General features: G+C 38.8%; 1 protein-coding gene across 1 annotated transcript in view; it reads left to right on the top strand.

Annotated features, from left to right (window-relative positions):
- atad2 (ATPase family AAA domain containing 2) overlaps positions 1 to 17,356 on the top strand; it is a 61,644-nt gene that overhangs the window by 18,421 nt on the left and 25,867 nt on the right. Inside the window, exons 3-11 of the mRNA XM_078398622.1 lie at positions 592 to 629; positions 2,432 to 2,603; positions 2,717 to 2,831; positions 3,323 to 3,416; positions 4,050 to 4,163; positions 6,944 to 7,058; positions 8,331 to 8,441; positions 9,946 to 10,054; positions 13,094 to 13,209. Of these exons, the coding sequence (XP_078254748.1) occupies positions 592 to 629; positions 2,432 to 2,603; positions 2,717 to 2,831; positions 3,323 to 3,416; positions 4,050 to 4,163; positions 6,944 to 7,058; positions 8,331 to 8,441; positions 9,946 to 10,054; positions 13,094 to 13,209 (984 nt within the window). The remainder of the gene's footprint in view (positions 1 to 591; positions 630 to 2,431; positions 2,604 to 2,716; positions 2,832 to 3,322; positions 3,417 to 4,049; positions 4,164 to 6,943; positions 7,059 to 8,330; positions 8,442 to 9,945; positions 10,055 to 13,093; positions 13,210 to 17,356) is intronic.

The following is a 17,356-nucleotide window of genomic DNA, read 5'->3' as shown; positions in this document are numbered from 1 at the left end:
CAAATGGCATGTACTTTTCATTGAAAGGATTTGAGTACAGAAACAAAGATGTTTTACAATTATATAGGACTGGAGAGACCTCTGTATAGCTTTGGGCATCTTACCTCAAAAAAATGGATATAGATCTTGTGGGAAATTAGAGTTGAGGTGGAGGATCATTCATGATCTTGAATAGTAGAGAGGGTTCAAAGAACTAGATTGCATGTTCCAAATTATCTATTTCTTTTCTTATATTGGTGTCTATTCTGTCATTCAAGATTCCAGCATCTGCAGCTCAACGTGTCTCCCTAATTATGTTTTTATTCTGCTGGCTATGGTTGGGATTGTGGTTGACCATTCAACTGTGTTGAGTGGAATTTGGCAGACCAATTTCTCTCCTGGGATGAATAAAGTTCTATTGTATCGTATTTGCTTGAGATTTGGAGGGACTGAATTTGTCAACTCGCATCATCCCTGGACTGTACGAATATGGGAATCACGGGTGATTCCAAGTGGTGAGCTGGGCTAGACATCATCTGGTCCTTTGTCGTGTCCCTTCTGAAATATGTTCTCTTAAGTGTTTGAGTGCTAACAAGCTTTCTTTTTTTGCAGGCAATCAGTAAGACTAAAAACAAAAGGTAGCAATAAAGGTAAGTTCCCAATTTTGTCCTAAATAGGTCTCCTTCTTCCACGTTCTAACTTTTTATTTATATGCCTCTTCTCTAATTCTATAATTCCCATTTATGTCAGTATCTGGTCTTTTTGATATGCATTCCTTGCCATTTTTAATTTTAGTCTGTCTTTTGCTTTAAAACAGCCAAGTTCTTCCAAGTCTACACAACCCTATATGTCATATGGTGTTTCTGTTTTTCTCATCCTCCTCCGTACATGGTTTTACGAGAATTCAGCTTGTTCTTCCGCTCCTTCTCTTGAGAAAATGTTTTGATGCTTTTTTGCTTATCTCTTTCGTGAAGGCAATCTCTTGTTCAGTTCCAGTTTTACTTGCCGGCATTTGGTTCCAACTTCCTAAACCAGATCCATACTTTTAAAAAAAAGATAGTGCTGGAGTAACACAGTGGGTCAAGCAGCATATCTGGACAACATATGGGTGAAAGTACCTAGGGAAACATCTCCCCAGGTACTTTTCCCTGCAACTGGAGGAGACGTCCTCTATCCAGGGATGCCACCAGTTCTTACAGGTGAGACAGGTTAGGACCCACAGGATCTGGTGTTACCGATGTGGCCTCTTTGGCGAGATAAAGCATAAACTCAGCAAATGTTTCGCTGAGAACTTTTGCTTGGTCTGCCAAGGCAACTAGGTGTCCCAGTGGCTAACCATTTTAACTGCAGTTCCCATTCCCATATTGACCTTTTTGTCCTGGGCCTACTCCATTGCCAGACAAGGACCACACGCAAACTGGAAGACAGCACCTCATAACTTACAACCGAATGGGATGAACCTTAAATTTTAGGAAATTTTAAACTGCCCGGCCCACTGAGTTACTCCAGCGTTGCCTTTTTTTGTTGTAAACTAGCATCTGCAATTCCTTGATTCTACACCACACTTATTGTCAATTGATCTTTTTACTTTTGCTTTTATTTGGTAGCTACAATCATTGTCTCTGATATAATCTCTGCCAAAGCCTCATGTCCCCAGAACCACATTCAAATTGTTTCCTTTTGATTAGAAATACATAGCTTTTAAATTATGTTCAAGGCTCGAAGGGCCGAATGGCCTACTCCTGCACCTAGTTTCTATGTTAGAAACTCTGCATTCTCTTTGTCCTTATCACTATTACATCTCAATTTACATTTGTATAATTAAAGGATTCGCTTTCTTCCTTCACCCCAGCCCCATAACTTCTGTATTCTGTATTTCTCTTTGATTTCACTGCATATTTGTTGCTCAATCATACAAAAATACAGACTCATTTGTGACCTATAAACTACATCCTGCACTGCCATGTTTCTACTGTGTTTTTTAGCTGTAATCAAACAAATTTTCTTTGATCATTCTGCCAATCCTCTCTCCACTTCTAGTCAACACCGATCCTTTCCTGATTTCTTTCTTTTCCCTGTTCCCAAACACTATTTCAGCAATATTTAATGCATAATCATCCTTTTTTGTCAGTTTTTTGTTATTCTCACCGTCATCTGTGCCTGTAATTTATCAATCTTACTTATCACATTTTGCTGATTCATGCAAATACATGGTAGCCACATTTGTGTATTACATTTTCATTGACCCCATTAATATCCTTACCTTAATCTGAGCTTCCCTATTTCTTTGTTTTTTTACCTTTAATTTTTTTTATCAGTTACCCTTCTGCTGACTATTTGTTGGTGCACTGTTATGCTTGTACTTTGCAACAAAGGCGATCCTGTAAATCGAGTGTGGATTAAATGTGTTGAGTTTGACAAAAGTAATGGTAATGCATTGTATTCTTTCCAGTAAACATGACTCCCATCACACGACCAGTCAAGTGTAACAGGTCTGAAATGGAAGTAGATGGTGTGCAAGAGGGAGGTGGCACTGATACAGAAGTGCGACGCAGTTGTCGTCTCCGAAGAAATCGCTACAATACCTTAAACCAATCTGTGCTCTTTGATAAACTGATCACAAAGTAAGAGCTAAGAATTGTTCTTTTGCTTAATTTGTAGCAATTAACAATTGATCTACTGCTGTTCATCACCAGAAACTAATTTTTTTTCTTCATTCTAAACATTTGCTGACCAGTACTGCTGAAGCAGTTTTGCAGAAAATGGATGACATGAAGAAACTGCGTCGTCAGAGAATGAGAAAATTTGAGAATTTACGAGTACTCAATAATACAGAAGAAGAAGAAGAAGTGGTATGATCATACTTTGTGCAATGCATAATTTCAGTCCTGTGAGGCACTGAGGGAAAGCTTTACTGTTGATGAACTTTACATGGTGTCATGTCCAGCTTCTGAGTACAAGTTCACGCAGAACTGTGTTGGAGAATGGCCGGGGTGTCATCCCAGAGCTCTGGAAATAATTATCCTATGAGCGGCATCATAAACCAGATCATTTGGTCACATTGATTTTTAGGAGCTTGCTATGCACACATTAGTTGCATCATTACTTGCATTACAATTGGACCTACAACTCGGAGGCATTTCATTGGCTCAAACATACTTTGGATTGTTCTGAAAGTGTTGTGAAAAGTACTGGAGAAATACAGAATTTTCTTTTACATTGACTATTTTCTAAACTCTGGTGTTCTCACCAAGATAAAACACTTGAGGTTATCAAATGGGGCAAAGCTCTTTAGTATGGAGAGGTGGTGCGTTATTGATGCTATCTTTTTCCATTCCTAAAGGAAAATCTGGACGTGTTTTCGTGTGCGAAAAATAAAAGAACAACGCAAACAATAGATGAAGAAACCACTGAGGAACATGAAGATGGAAGCGGTGGTAAGGAACTTGAGTTTAGTCATGCATATACAATTTCATGTTTGCAGGTTGCATAATATCTTTGTGGTTGGAACTACAAGCTGTTCACTATTTGTAGTCTAGCGTTTTACAGTCCAGCATGCTCTTTGTATTCCATGAATTTTATGCCCTAACTTAAATTATGTCCCTTTCACCCAGCCCCACTTTGTTTATTGAGCTACACTGTTTCTTGTTTAAGCAATACATTTCTTTAAAAAATATATTTAATCATTACTTTAAAATCTGCTTCATGCTGCTTCCTCTTTCCCAGTTCTACCACAATTTTAAGTATGTGCTCCCTTAATTCATTCATCATTAAATTTAATCTCCCAGCTACTGGCATTTATTCCTTGTGTTGCCTGAATACTAAGATTTGGAATTTTCATACAAATCTGGCTGCCTTTGTTCTTCTTTGGTGACACTTGTTAACCAAATCTTAAGTCACCTGCCTGGTTATGTGCTCTTTCTTGGCTTGTTTAAACTTTGTTTAGCACTTTTGAACTGCCTTGGAGTATTCCATTGCATTAAAAGCACAATGTAAATAGAAGTTTGTGAAAGTATTAGCAACTTCCAGCTTTTAATAAAAAAAGCTTACTTCCCAATCTTTAACCACAGAGTTAACTGAAGAGGAGGAGGTTGAAGATAGAGAAGATGAGGATGGTGAGGAGGACACTCCCAAACGTTACTATATGCGCCAAAGGAAAGCTGTTGTAAAGTGCCAAACTCCAGGTATAGAGCTGCTCTACATCTGATGTGAGCCATTACATGTCTCTTTTTAAGCTTAACTTTTTTTCTTTAGGGAATGTATTCATACTTTCAATAAGCAGTTTTGTGTTGGCTTCCTCCTTTCTGGTCTTTATTTCATTAGGAAAGCAGTGACGGGATCGGTCAAAGTCAGCATGGATTTATGAAGGGGAAATCATGCTTGACAAATCTTCTGGAATTTTTTGAGGATGTAACAAGTAGAATGGATAAGGGAGAGCCAGTGGATGTGGTGTATCTGAACTTTCAAAAAGCCTTTGACAAGGTCCCACGCGAGATTAGCGTACAAATTAGAGCACGTGGTATTGGGAGTGGGGTATTGACATGGATAGAGAACTGGTTGGCAGACAGGAATTAATTAACAAAGAGTAGGAATTAAGGGGTCCTTTTCAGAATGGTAGGCAGTGACTAGTGGGGTGCCAAGGCTCAATGCTGGGACCCCAGATATTTACAATATATATTAACGATTTAGACAAGGGAATTAAATGTAACATCTCCAAGTTTGAGGATGACACAAAGCTGGATGGCAGTGTGAGCTGCGAGGAGGATGCTATGAGGTTGCAAGGTGACTTGGATAGGTTGGGTGAGTGGGCAGATATATGGCAGATGCAGTATAATGTGGATAAATGGGATCTTATCCACTTTGGATAAGAGGGCAGATTATTATTTGAATGGTGTCAGATTAGGAAAAGGGGAGGTGCAACAAGACCTGGTTGTCCTTGTACATCAGTCACTGAAAGTAAACATGCAGGTACAGTAGGCAGTGAAGAAAGCTAATGGCATGTTGGCCTTCATAGCAAGAGGATTTGAGTATAAGAGCAAGGAGGTCCTGCAGTTGTACAGGGTCTTGGTGAGACCACACCAGAAGTATTGTGTGCAGTTTTGGTCTAACTTGAGGAAGGACATTCTTGCTATTGAGGCACCCCTCCCAACCCTTCTGAATTTGGCGGAAAGTTTTTGCTTTCTTATTTCATTTCCGCCATTCCAATTTTGCCCCTCGTTTTTCCGCAAAACAGTCGATAATTGCAATTTGGCAATTAGAAACATAGAAAATAGGTGCAGGAGTAGGCCATTTGGCCCTTCGAGCCTGCACCGCCATTCAATATGATCATGCCTGATCATCCAACTCAGTATCCCGTACCTGCCTTCTCTCCATACTGCCTGATCCCTTTAGCCACAAGGGCCACATCTAACTCCCTCTTAAATATAGCCAACGAACTGGCCTCAACTACCTTCTGTGGCAGAGAATTCCACAGATTCACCAATTCGGCCGCTAGAGGTCGCTAGGGGTTCCGTGAGAAATCCCCAGTGCCCTGGATGTCTCACTGAAAATGTGGCACCCAGGCTGGGCAAGGCAGCCAAACTCAACCTCATCGGGACTTCCATGGCCGATCGGTGGGCTGAATTTGCAACCTGCGGCTGGGGCTCTGGAATTCCAGCCCAGCTGGAGCCAGCACATCTATCCCATTGGCTGGCTGGATAAACCAGCAAAGCTCTGGAACCAAGAGTGCCAGAAAACAAGTGGTGGAACTGTAATGAGTAAATATTAAATATGTGCAAGATTATGTAACTATATTAATTAATTAAGATGGGGTTAAAATATAAAACACAGCAGAAAAGCCAATTACCACCTTTTTGGGCTGATTATCAATTATGGTGCAAATTTACTTCAAGTACTTCCATATGCTTAGTCGAGTCGCATATATCAACTCTTTCTTCATAACTTAGTCATACATTTTGTGACCATTGTTCTTTTATTCAATATCAAGAGATTTGGGATGTGTAAAAGCAAAAGAGGAAAAATAAAATATAACAATTTATTCTTTGTCGCTCTGTTCAATAAATAACCTTTCTATAAATAGCAGAATATACTCGTGACAGGCCTGATATTGTACATGTAGTCCAAGAACTACAGGCTGTTGGAAATAATAGTCGTTTTTCACATATGCGCAACGTGTATGCGCATTTGGTGTGCATACCTTTTTTTTGCTGAAAAGTTGCATTACGTGCCATATTGTGATTTTTGATGTAAAATTCTGAATTTTGGATGTCAAAATTATGAATTTGGAAAATCAAATGTTGGGAGGTCTGTTGAGGGAATGCAGCGTAGGTTTACCAGGTTAGTTCCCAGGATGGCGGGACTGACATATGATGAAAGAATGGGTCGACTGGGCTTGTATTCACTGGAATTTAGAAGGATGAGAGGGGATCTTCTAGAAACATATAAAATTCTTAAGGGATTGGACAGGCTAGATGCAGGAAAAATGTTCCCCATGTTAATCTGTGGAATTCTCTGCTACAGAAGGCAGTGGAGGCCAATTCACTGGATGTTTTCAAGAGTAAGTTAGATTTAGCTCTGAGGGCTAACTGAATCAAGGGATATGGGGGGAAAAGCAGGAATGGGGCACTGATTTTGGACGATCAGCCATGATCACATTGAATGGCAGTGCTGGCTCATAGGGTCGAATGGCCTACTCCACCTATTTTCTATGTTTAACTTATTTCAGAGTTCGCAACTGCGATGTACATGGCAGTATAAATCAATCCCTGATAAAGCCATAGAATTGTTCAGCAGGAAATGTGACATTCGGCCCTAATTGTCCATGTGGGCTCTCTCCATATTAATGTAATCTCTCAGCACTTCAAGCCCAAGCAATGCAAGTTCTCATCTAGAAACTTAATGCATAACGTATGTCTTTATGGATGCAGAAATTACTGAAAAGTTTGGTTTCTGATCTTTGTACTAGAACCTGAAAGAAAACAAACTATCTTTTATCATGGCCCATCTTCACCTGTAAGACGAAGGTATCGATTTGGTGCTTCAGGCTCTCGGAGTCCTTACTGCAAAAGAAAAATAACAAGGTTTGTTGATGGTAATCTTGTTGCTAATAAAAGTTTAACTCTGGCTAATGTCTTTGAAATCAACGTTGTCCAAATGTTTTTTTGTCTTGTAATTTGCTTCATTCTGAACAAGTACCCTGCCATTATATTTTTTTTTGTGGTGTTCTGATGCTATGTGTTTGTATACAGTCAAAAAATAGCAATGACTTATTTTATATAAAGTAGGAAAGTTTTAATTATGGTTCTTCCCAGTTAACAAAACATTCATTTACGAGTCGTTGTTACAAAGAGGGGTCTTATAAATGTAAACACGAGCAACTGTTCATGCTTGTTTCCAAAAAAAGACAGTGCTCAAGTAACTCAGCAGGTTAGGCAGCATCTCGAAACATCATCTATTCATGTTCTTCAGAGTGGCTGCCTGTCCCGCTGAGTTACTTCAGCACTTTGTGTCTTTTCTTATTGATGGAGTTTGTCGCTTAACAAACACTTTATACCCTGCAGCAAAGGTTGGAAAACATTTAGATACTGTTTTAAACAGAACCACAAAAACTTAGTCTTTGTTAATCATGGAGAAATTTGAGGATGAAAATATTACAAATGAAGAAGGGAAAACTTGAGTATCTGCATTCTGTCATTGGACAACAGTAATTGGATGAATGACTTGTAGTTTTCAGCTTGTTTGTTCAACAGATCAAGTGCACTTTGCTGTTGATTTACTGCCTCTTTATTGGTAAGAGAGAGACTGTCCCATCCACAGCAACTGGTAGCACCCTGCAAAATTTAAGGGTTTATTAAACCTGCTATGAAGAACCTAGCATTAAAATTGTTTAATAAATTTAACTTGTTTATTAGCAATGGAAAATCTATTGGCTTCAGCATGATTCTGAGTCTTAGAAATAGTTAAGATTTGTCCCATAGTCTCAGAGGAAAATAACTTTTTTAACTGGCTTGATCAATAAAAGAAAATGAGCTTTATTTTAAAAAGTGCTACTTTTTCGGGAGTGTTGATGGCAGGGTGAATATTCATTGCCTTTGAAAAGATGTTGTGAGCCGCAGCCTTCACCTTGCTGCACTACTTGGCATTAGGAAAACATAAATACACGGGTGCGGTAAAGAGTCCAAGTTTGATTGCATATGACATAAAGATGGAAGACATTCCATTCCAATATATCTGCTGCCTTTGACCTAAGTAATAGGTGTTGTTGGTTTAGTAGGTGCTGTTTGAGTAGCTAAGGGTGATGGGTTGTTGATATGTGAAGCTTCCAAGCTAATACTATACATTTTTATTTGAAGGCGAAGACATGCAATACATAGTAGTGATTCAACCTCCTCTTCATCTTCCGATGAGGAAGAGGGGTACTTTGAGAGAAGAAGAAACAAAACAAGGAACAGAGCACTTTTGAGGTATGTCATTTGTTTTGGAAGTATGTGAAACACTAATTTAAAGTAACTTTTTAAAATCTCGAGGCATTAAGCTGCACCTCCTGCAGAGATTTTTTTAATTACCTATGTAATTTGTTGGTTTTGTGGAGAAAAAAGAAACCTTTTGCTGAAATTGTTCTCGTCTATATTTGTGTTAATTGGCCTTGGTAAAATTTCCCCTCTTGTGTAGAGAGTGGATGAGAAAGTGGGATAAAATAGAACGAGTGCGAATGTTTGATCGATGGCTGGAGTGGGCCATAAGGCTGGTTTCAATGCTGTATCTAAGCTCAACTAAACCAAACCATGTTGCTGGCTCATTCATTTTATTGATATATGAATCTTCTCTGCTGTAACAGGCTTAAGGCGTAATACTGAAAAGTAACTTGCTGCCATTGTGATGTGCTGCTTTTGTTCATGGCTACCATATGTTAATTCTGTAATGTCATTCTTTGTGTTAGAATGTTTTGGGCTAATAATATTGGAAGAAAAGGTGAGGTATTGAGCTTTATGATGTCATTTGCATTATTTTCAGAAAAGATTTGCATCATAACTGTAGGGCATTGTTTTTAAATATAAATCAGTCTTGCTGCTGGCAGTAAAGACTATGGGACAATATTCAGAGATTTACAGCGGAGGATGCCATTTAAACTTTAGTGTGAAACCAATGGAGATGCTTGAGTTGGAAGAAGGTAATGGTTTCTGTGAGAGCTGCATGGGTGTGTGGATTTGGATTATCAGTCACTGAAGACAAAGGGTTAACATTACTCATAATTTTAAATTGTTTTGGAAAATTTGTTGTAAATAGTGGATGGGGAATGATGTTATTGAGCAGAACCAAGCACATCTGTCCAGAACAAGCTGGACTGAGGAGTACAGAGCAAAGGACAGATGAAGTTGTAGTTGAGGGGAAAAAATAATTGCAAAATTATTTGTGGGGGCTGTGAAAATGAAATTGAGAAAGACCATTATGAAGGGGCAAGAGGAGCTACTAAAACACTCAGCTTGCCAGACGAGATCTGTGGAGAGAACAGTGTTCTAAATCACCTGAAACTTATGTACTGAGTGAGGTACAGTAAATGCTTTATTTTGCTTGTTATTCAAACAGATCAGATATATAGGAACAGAAGATTAAATTTCCTGTAATCTTAATCATTTCTGGAAGTTTCTACCTTAATGGAATATTTCTACTATTTGTTCAGGTTTATACAGATAGGGCTTTTATTGCAAAACATAAAGTAGAAGGAATATTCTATTTGGTCACTGATGTAAGAATCATTTGTGCTGACTAGAAAGGTAAGGAGACTTGCACGTTTTGGGCAAACTTTTGTAACTTTTCCGGATTCTTGGTGATTTTATCATTTGTTATTTTGCACGTTTGACTAATTTGACCCTTTAAGATAATCTGTTTAAATTATTTCCTGCACACATACAAATATAAATATGGAAACAAGCTTTTTTTTACAATCCTGCCATTATATATTTCTAGATGTCTCCCACTGAACATTAGGAAAGATGACATGAAAGGAATTCACAAAGATCGGATGAAAATAGGTGCTAGCCTGGCAGATGTGGATCCAATGCAAATTGACACGTCGGTAAGTTAAGGGAGTTTGGGGTTTAAGGTTTTCATTTTTTTCCCCATCAACTTTTGTATCAAGGATGTGGAGTAGATAACATTAAAGTATTTAATTGTGGAATATTTAAAGGATTTGGAGTTGCTATATTGTCGTTGCATTTACTATTAATCTGGGTTTTTTCTGGTTCTCTTATTTGCGCTGTAGCAACAAGAATAACTAATCTTATCTTGGAAAGACTTGCATTGTTAAACTTTTGCCAAGGTTTCTCACAGTTGCCTCCAAGCTTAGTTGATGACGATGTATCCACTAATCATTCAAGCAAGCTGTTTACCTGTACTTCATTTTTATCTGGTTTTCATCACTTGTCTCCAATGTCCACTCTTGGATAGATGAGATGGTGTTCTCAATTCAAACTTGTTTGAATTTCACATAAATCTGCATTTTTCTTGGTGGCTTTTGCCCGGTATTGTAGATTAGAAAGATAGGGGCTTTAAATTGAAGCAAAATAAAACTTTTTTTTTTCAGTGTGGATGAATCAAGGTTGAGTTGTTAAAATTTCACAGCGATCAAATTATCTTTTCACTGGCCACCGACAAAATGACATGGTATCAGTTGACAGGAAAAAGATTTCTAATTTCAGAGCTAAGGTTGGACTGTGGGATTACATTAAGCATCTTGCCTGCTAATCCAGAAAAGGTTGACTGTCATAGTAGATTAGTCCATATGTGGATTTTCCTCCTAGATAACAGGATTTAAAAAAAATATTTAAAGCAATAATGTGAATAAAATATCATTTTTTTACACTGTTTTGGTGAGACCACATCTGGAGTATTGTGTGCAGTTTTGGTCTCGTAATTTGAGGAAGGACATCCTTGCTATTGAGGCAGTGCTGCGTAGATTCACGAGGTTGGCGGAACTGTCGTGAGGAAAGATTGGGCTTGTATTCACTGAATTTAGAAGGATGAGAGGGGATCTTATAGCAACGTATAAAATTATAAAAGAACTGGACAAGCTAGATGCAGGAAAAATGTTCCCAATGTTGGGAGAGTCCAGAACCAGGGCCACAGTCTAAGAATAAATGAGAGGCCATTTAAAACTGAGGTGAGAAATGTTTTCACCCAGAGTTGTGAATTTGTGGAATTTTCTGCCACAGTGGAGGCCAATTCATTGGATGAATTTAAAAGAGAGTTAGATAGAGCTCTGAGGGCTTGCGAAATCAAGGAATATGGGGAGAAGGCAGGCACAGGTTACAGATTGTAGATGATCAACCATGATCACAATGAATGGCGGTGCTGGCTCGAGGGGCCTAATGCCTTCCTGCACCTATTTTCTATGTTTGATTTCCCAAGTGCTTTTTGCTTTAGAGTTTCCAATAGGTTTTTAGTCAAAATTTAAAAGTTCCCATTTACTCCATGACTACATATTTTCCTTCTCCAGAAGAATTTTTGGAGAGTTGCCTTGCTAACTAAGTTTTGTCTTTTGCCCACATGTCCTTTCTTCAAATGCCTTCCCACTGACAATGAGGCTTATTGCCAGCTTTTGTCAGTGCTGTAGCTGAGAATTGACTTTGTATAGAGCTAGGTTAAAAGCTGAGACGCTCGGGTTGCGTTTGCAATTTACCCACAGTCATCAGCAGCTCTGGTTGCTTCATCTTGAATCATTTCCATTGAACTTGTTTTGGTTGCAAAATGGCCAAATCCAGAATTTGTCATGCCTGAGTGGATTTACGAGGATGTTGCCAGGGTTAGAGGGTCTGAGCTATTGGCAGAGGTATTGAGTATGCTGGGACTCTCTTCCTTGGAGTGCAGATGAGGGGTGATCTTAAAGAAGTGTATAAGATCATGAGAGGAATAGATCGGGTAGCTGCACAGTCTCTTGCCCAGAGTAGGGGAATCGAGGATCAGAGAACATAGGTTAAGGTGAAGGGGAAAAGATTTAGTAGGAATCTGAGGGGTAACCTTTTCACACAAAGGGTGGTGAGTGTATGGAACAAGCTGTCGGAGGAGGTAGTTGAGGCAGGGACAATCCTAACATTTAAGAAACAGTTAGATGGGTACATGGATTGGACAGGTTTGGAGACAGATGGACCAAATTCTGGCAGGTGGAACTAGTGTAGCTGGGACATGTTGGGCAGTGTGGGCAAGTTGGGCTGCCTGTTTCCACACTGTGTCACTCTATGAAAGAAGACTTGTTTTTCAGAATAAAAACAGTTGCTTTCTCATGGTGAATAGTTTTTGAACATTTGTACCAAGGGTAGCTTGGTTTACAATTTGAAGAAATGTGGATGTATGTTATGGGTTCTAGTTAATACTGTAATGGGGGCATTTATATTTTTGTATTTAAAATGGCCTTTGATTTAAAGTATAGTTGGTGTTGTAAAGGGGGGTTTAATAAATAAGATCAAAAACATCAGTGTTTAACTAGACTCTAATAAAAGTGATTAATGGATCAATAAGCATAGGTTAGACAAAGGTCCAATGCACAGAATGATGTATTTGGAAAAGCTTGCTCAAGATTAATGTAAAATTTGCTTATTAATTTGGCAGTGCAAAGCTGCTGAAAGTAAGCAAGCATACTACTTACTAACTGTAGAACATAAATGTGTGAAATATGGATAAATAAGCATCCCTGAATTTTGTTTATTGTTTAAAATGATTTAAGAGATTGGATAGTGCAATATATTGAATTATTAATCTATATGCCTAGACTAATGATTTGGAATCATTACTGATTATTCCATGAAGATTACAAATTTAAGTTTAGTTCATGAAATAAACATGGAATTGAAGTGTCTGGAAACAATGTAATAATAAAAACCTAGCATGTTTGTTCTGGCTTGTATATGAATCCTGAAGCATAATAGTGTGTTGAGATTCATAAAGTTGTTGTACCAAAGCCTATAAATGGTTCAAAAACGACCTAATTCTCAAGGCAGAGATGTGCAAAAAATTGTGGCTTTGCCTTTTAATACCAAGTTGAACCTTTGAAAAATTGTGGGAAAATGCTGGTAGATATAACTTAGCTATATAGTTTTTAACATTTTTTTTTTTCATTTAGGTTTATTTCAATAGTGTGGGAGGACTCACAAACCATATTGCTGCACTGAAGGAGATGGTTGTTTTTCCATTGCTTTACCCTGAAGTCTTTGAGAGGTTTAAGATTCAGCCTCCAAGGTAGAGAAAAGTCACTAATCAATCTAAATAGGGGTTTTTTTTCTGTGGTTCCATTGCAGATTAAAATATGTTGGAATGCAAAGATTTTTTAATTACTTTTTAAAATTATCTGGCCTGAGATCTTGCGTATATGTCTATCTTTGCTAACCTGTAAACTGCACACCTGGGTTTCTTCTGCATTTAAAATCTAATAAGGTGCCTTATTTGACACTAACCCAATATTCCCATTTGTACTGTTTATGGATTGTCAAGGATTTGCTGTAAGTTGTAATAGCTACTAATTAGCTTGTCATTTTGGAAATTAGATGATTCATTTGGTTGTGAATATAGAAAATTATCCTTAGTTTATATGTTCCAGCTCAGTTTTGGACTTGTGAGAGTTTCTCTTGTATCTGATTTCACTGCGTGTTACAGTTAAGATTTGTCATTTACTAAAATCTGTGCTGTATCATTGATTCTTAATCTATTGCAGTTTAAAACCAATGTGCTTTTATAGTTCGATTGTACACTTCGATTGTAAAGGCATCCCAAAACAATATTTTACACCGAGTTGTGTTTGATATTTGAATAGTTAATCTGAATCTTGACAATGCGTTGGGTTGTAACAGTCTTTTTAAACGGGAAAGTGAGAGAAGTTTACAAATGAGATCCAGTGCTGAGGTCCTTGGTGGGTCAAGACTTAATGTGCAATATGCTATAATTGGAAGAACTGAGTCATCTTGGAGAATTGTAGAGCTGGGGAAGGTTTGAAATGAGCTGTGAAGCTATGGAGAAATTTGTTATAAGAAATTAAAATCTGAGACTTCCGGTTATGACATTCAACTGATCAGTTGTGTGGGCCAAGGCTCCGGCGAATTCAAAATATTTAAAAAATATTCCGACGTATAGACTAAACTATTTATGACCTAAACATTTATTAAGACATTCATATCTCTTATGTGGTCAAAAAATCGAGCGAAAAGCCGAGCTACAAACCAGAAAAAGACAGATGCTGAAATGCTACAGGAGGGACATAAGGAGGACTCAATGGCACCTAAAGAAATGCTAGCTCAAGAAGAGATTAGCCATGACAAGAGTCTGATTTTGTCAGCCATACAAGCGCTGAGAAATGACTTTTCCACACAGTTACAAGAAGTAGTTTCCTCTAACAGAGAATAAAGAAGCTACAGGAGCTTTCTCCGAAAGACTCACAATTGCAGAGACCCGCATCAGCACAGCAGAAGACCAGATGACATCGCTAGCAACGGAGGCCAGTGCCACACGGAAGAAAGTCCAGAAGCTAACCTTAAGGATGGAAGTGATGGAGAACCGCCAACGCCGTTCAAACCTGAAACTGGTTGGATTACCCGAGGGGTCGGAGAAAGGAGATGCACTTACATTCTTAATAGAGTGGCTGCCTAAGGCTCTTAATATGGATGTAGGACCACAAGTGACCATCGAGCAAACCTGCAGGATAGGCAAGATGCCCCAGATCCAGGATGGGTCTGGTGGGACAAGGCCACGGATTCTCTTCGTGAAATTCCTGATGTATCGAGACAGAGAAAGCAGCATGCCTGAAAAATGCCGTCACTTTTGGAGACAGCCGCGTTATGTTCTTCCCGGATTTATCGACTGAAGTTCACAGACAGCGGAAACTTTTTGACGGAGTGAAACAAGAACTGCGCCATTTGAATATGGAGTTTGGACTTTTGTTTCTGGCAAAAATGCGGATTCCACACAACGGCTGCTGGCATTACTTCAGTTCCCCAGCTCTGGTTGAGGATTTCATCCAAAAGGTACAGAAGGAGCGCCTCAGCCATCATGACACGGCCCTGGTCGTCAGTCAGCTGAAGAGCAGCGGAGCTTTTGATCTTTGTGGCAAATTAATATGTAATGGTAGGAATAACTACCAAATTAATTTAACAACGAGTCTGTTATAACTTAAGTATCGACAGAGGGTCACGGTTATTAATACATGTTTCGTGAATTTTACACAACTTGATTCAGAAAGTGATGTAAACCAACGGATAACTAGTCGAGTGTATTAAGGTCTTTGTTACATTAATTTTTTCTTCCATATTAATATACAATTCGTCGGGACAAGTCCGATTATTTTTCTTTTTGTTTTTAGAGTGTCAGTGGTTAAATAGACAATAGGTGCGGGAGTAGGCCATTCGGCCCTTCTTGCCAGCATCACCATTCAATGTGATCATGGCTGATCATTCTCAATCAGTACCTCTTTCCTGCCTTCTCCCCATACCCCCTGACTCCGCTATTCCTAAGAGCTCTATCTAGCTCTCTCTTGAATGCATTCAGAGAATTGGCCTCCACTGCCTTCTGAGGCAGAGAATTCCACAGATTTACAACTCTCTGACTGAAAAGGTTTTTCCTCATCTCCGTTCTAAATTGTTCATTTGGATAGTAGTAACAGGATTGTTCCGAGTCAGCATGGATTTACGAAGGGGAAATCATGCTTGAATAATCTTCTGGAATTCTTTGAGGATGTAACCAGGAAAATTGACAGGGGAGAGCCGGTGGATGTGGTGTACCTCGACTTTTAGAAGGCCTTTGACAAGGTTCCACATAGGAGATTAGTGGGCAAAATTAGAGCACATGGTATTGGAGGTAGGGTACTGACATGGATAGAAAATTGGTTGACAGACAGAGCAAAGAGTGGGGATAAATGGGTCCCTTTCAGAATGGCAGGCAGTAAATAGCGGGGTACCGCAAGGCTCGGTGCTGGGACCGCAGCTATTTACAATATACATTAATGACTTGGATGAAAGGATTAAAAGTACCATTAGCAAATTTGCAGATGATACAAAGCTGGGTGGTAGTGTGAACTGTGAGGAAGATGCTATGAGGTTGCAGGGTGACTTGGACAGGTTGTGTGAGTGGGCGGATGCATGGCAGATGCAATTTAATGTGGATAAGTGTGAGGTTATCCACTTTGGTGGTAAGAATAGGAAGGCAGAGTATTATCTGCCATGCATCCGCCCACTCACACAACCTGTCCAAGTCACCCTGCAACCTCATAGCATCTTCCTCACAGTTCACACTACCACCCAGCTTTGTATCATCTGCAAATTTGCTAATGGTACATGAATACCTATTTGAAGTGCTTAATCGTTTTGGAATTGGCAGTTACTTTCACAATTGGATCTTATATTATGATTCAAGGGCTTCAGTAATGACCAATTATATGGTATCAGAATAGTTTTCTCTCTTCAGAGGCACACAGCAAGGGTGCCTCCTGTCACCTTTACTTTTTGTTCTGGCCATTGAGCCTTTAGCTATTGGAATTAGAAGCAATAGCGGGATAGCTGGTATTAAAATTAATGACATTGAGAATAAAATAGGAATGTACGTGGATGATATTGTACTTTTTTTAATGGATCTGAAACAATCTATACCCAATTTACTAAATTTAATTGAAACGTATGGAAGTTTTTCAGGTTATAAAATTAATACATCTAAATCTACGATCCTATTTCTTAAAAGTTCTGAAAGACTAACTCCTCCATTACATACTCCTTTCAGAAATGTTTTGGAAAGTTTTACATATCTTGGAGTAAAAATCACTCCAACAATAGAATCCATTGTGCCCACTAACTATAATCCGGTGGTTGACTCAGTGGTAGAATCTATTAACAGATGGAAATCCTTACCATTATCCATAATAGTATTAATGTTCTCAAAATGAACATCCTTCCTAAGTTCCTTTACCTCTTTCAGACCATCCCACTGGCTCCCCCTTTTAATTTTTTTACTAGAATGAAAAAGCTTTTTCGTAACTATATTTGGAACAGTAGACGTTCAAGGCTTCGCTTAACCCTGTTGTACTTACTGTATGACAGAGGTGGGTTAAAACTCCCTAACCTCCAGGGATACTAAGGGGTGGCCCAGCTGAGGGCAGCCTCATTTTGGTTTGAGCCTTAGTCATTGGATAAGGATGGAGGCGGCCACAACTTTTAAAATTCCTTTAAATCTTTATCTATATTCAGCAAATATACCCACACTGAAAAAAATACACTTTAAATCCCTTCGTTAAAAAAAAAAACACTGATAGTGTGGCATGAAGTGTTAAATTATCTGGGGGGAAATCCTCCTCTATTCCAATTTTCACCAATCTGGGGAAATAGAAACTTTACGCCAGGCACTAATGACT

The sequence above is a fragment of the Rhinoraja longicauda genome, chromosome 4 (genome assembly GCF_053455715.1).
Source record: "Rhinoraja longicauda isolate Sanriku21f chromosome 4, sRhiLon1.1, whole genome shotgun sequence".
Classification (NCBI taxonomy): domain Eukaryota; kingdom Metazoa; phylum Chordata; class Chondrichthyes; order Rajiformes; family Arhynchobatidae; genus Rhinoraja; species Rhinoraja longicauda.
This window is presented reverse-complemented; position numbering and strand designations above follow the sequence as displayed.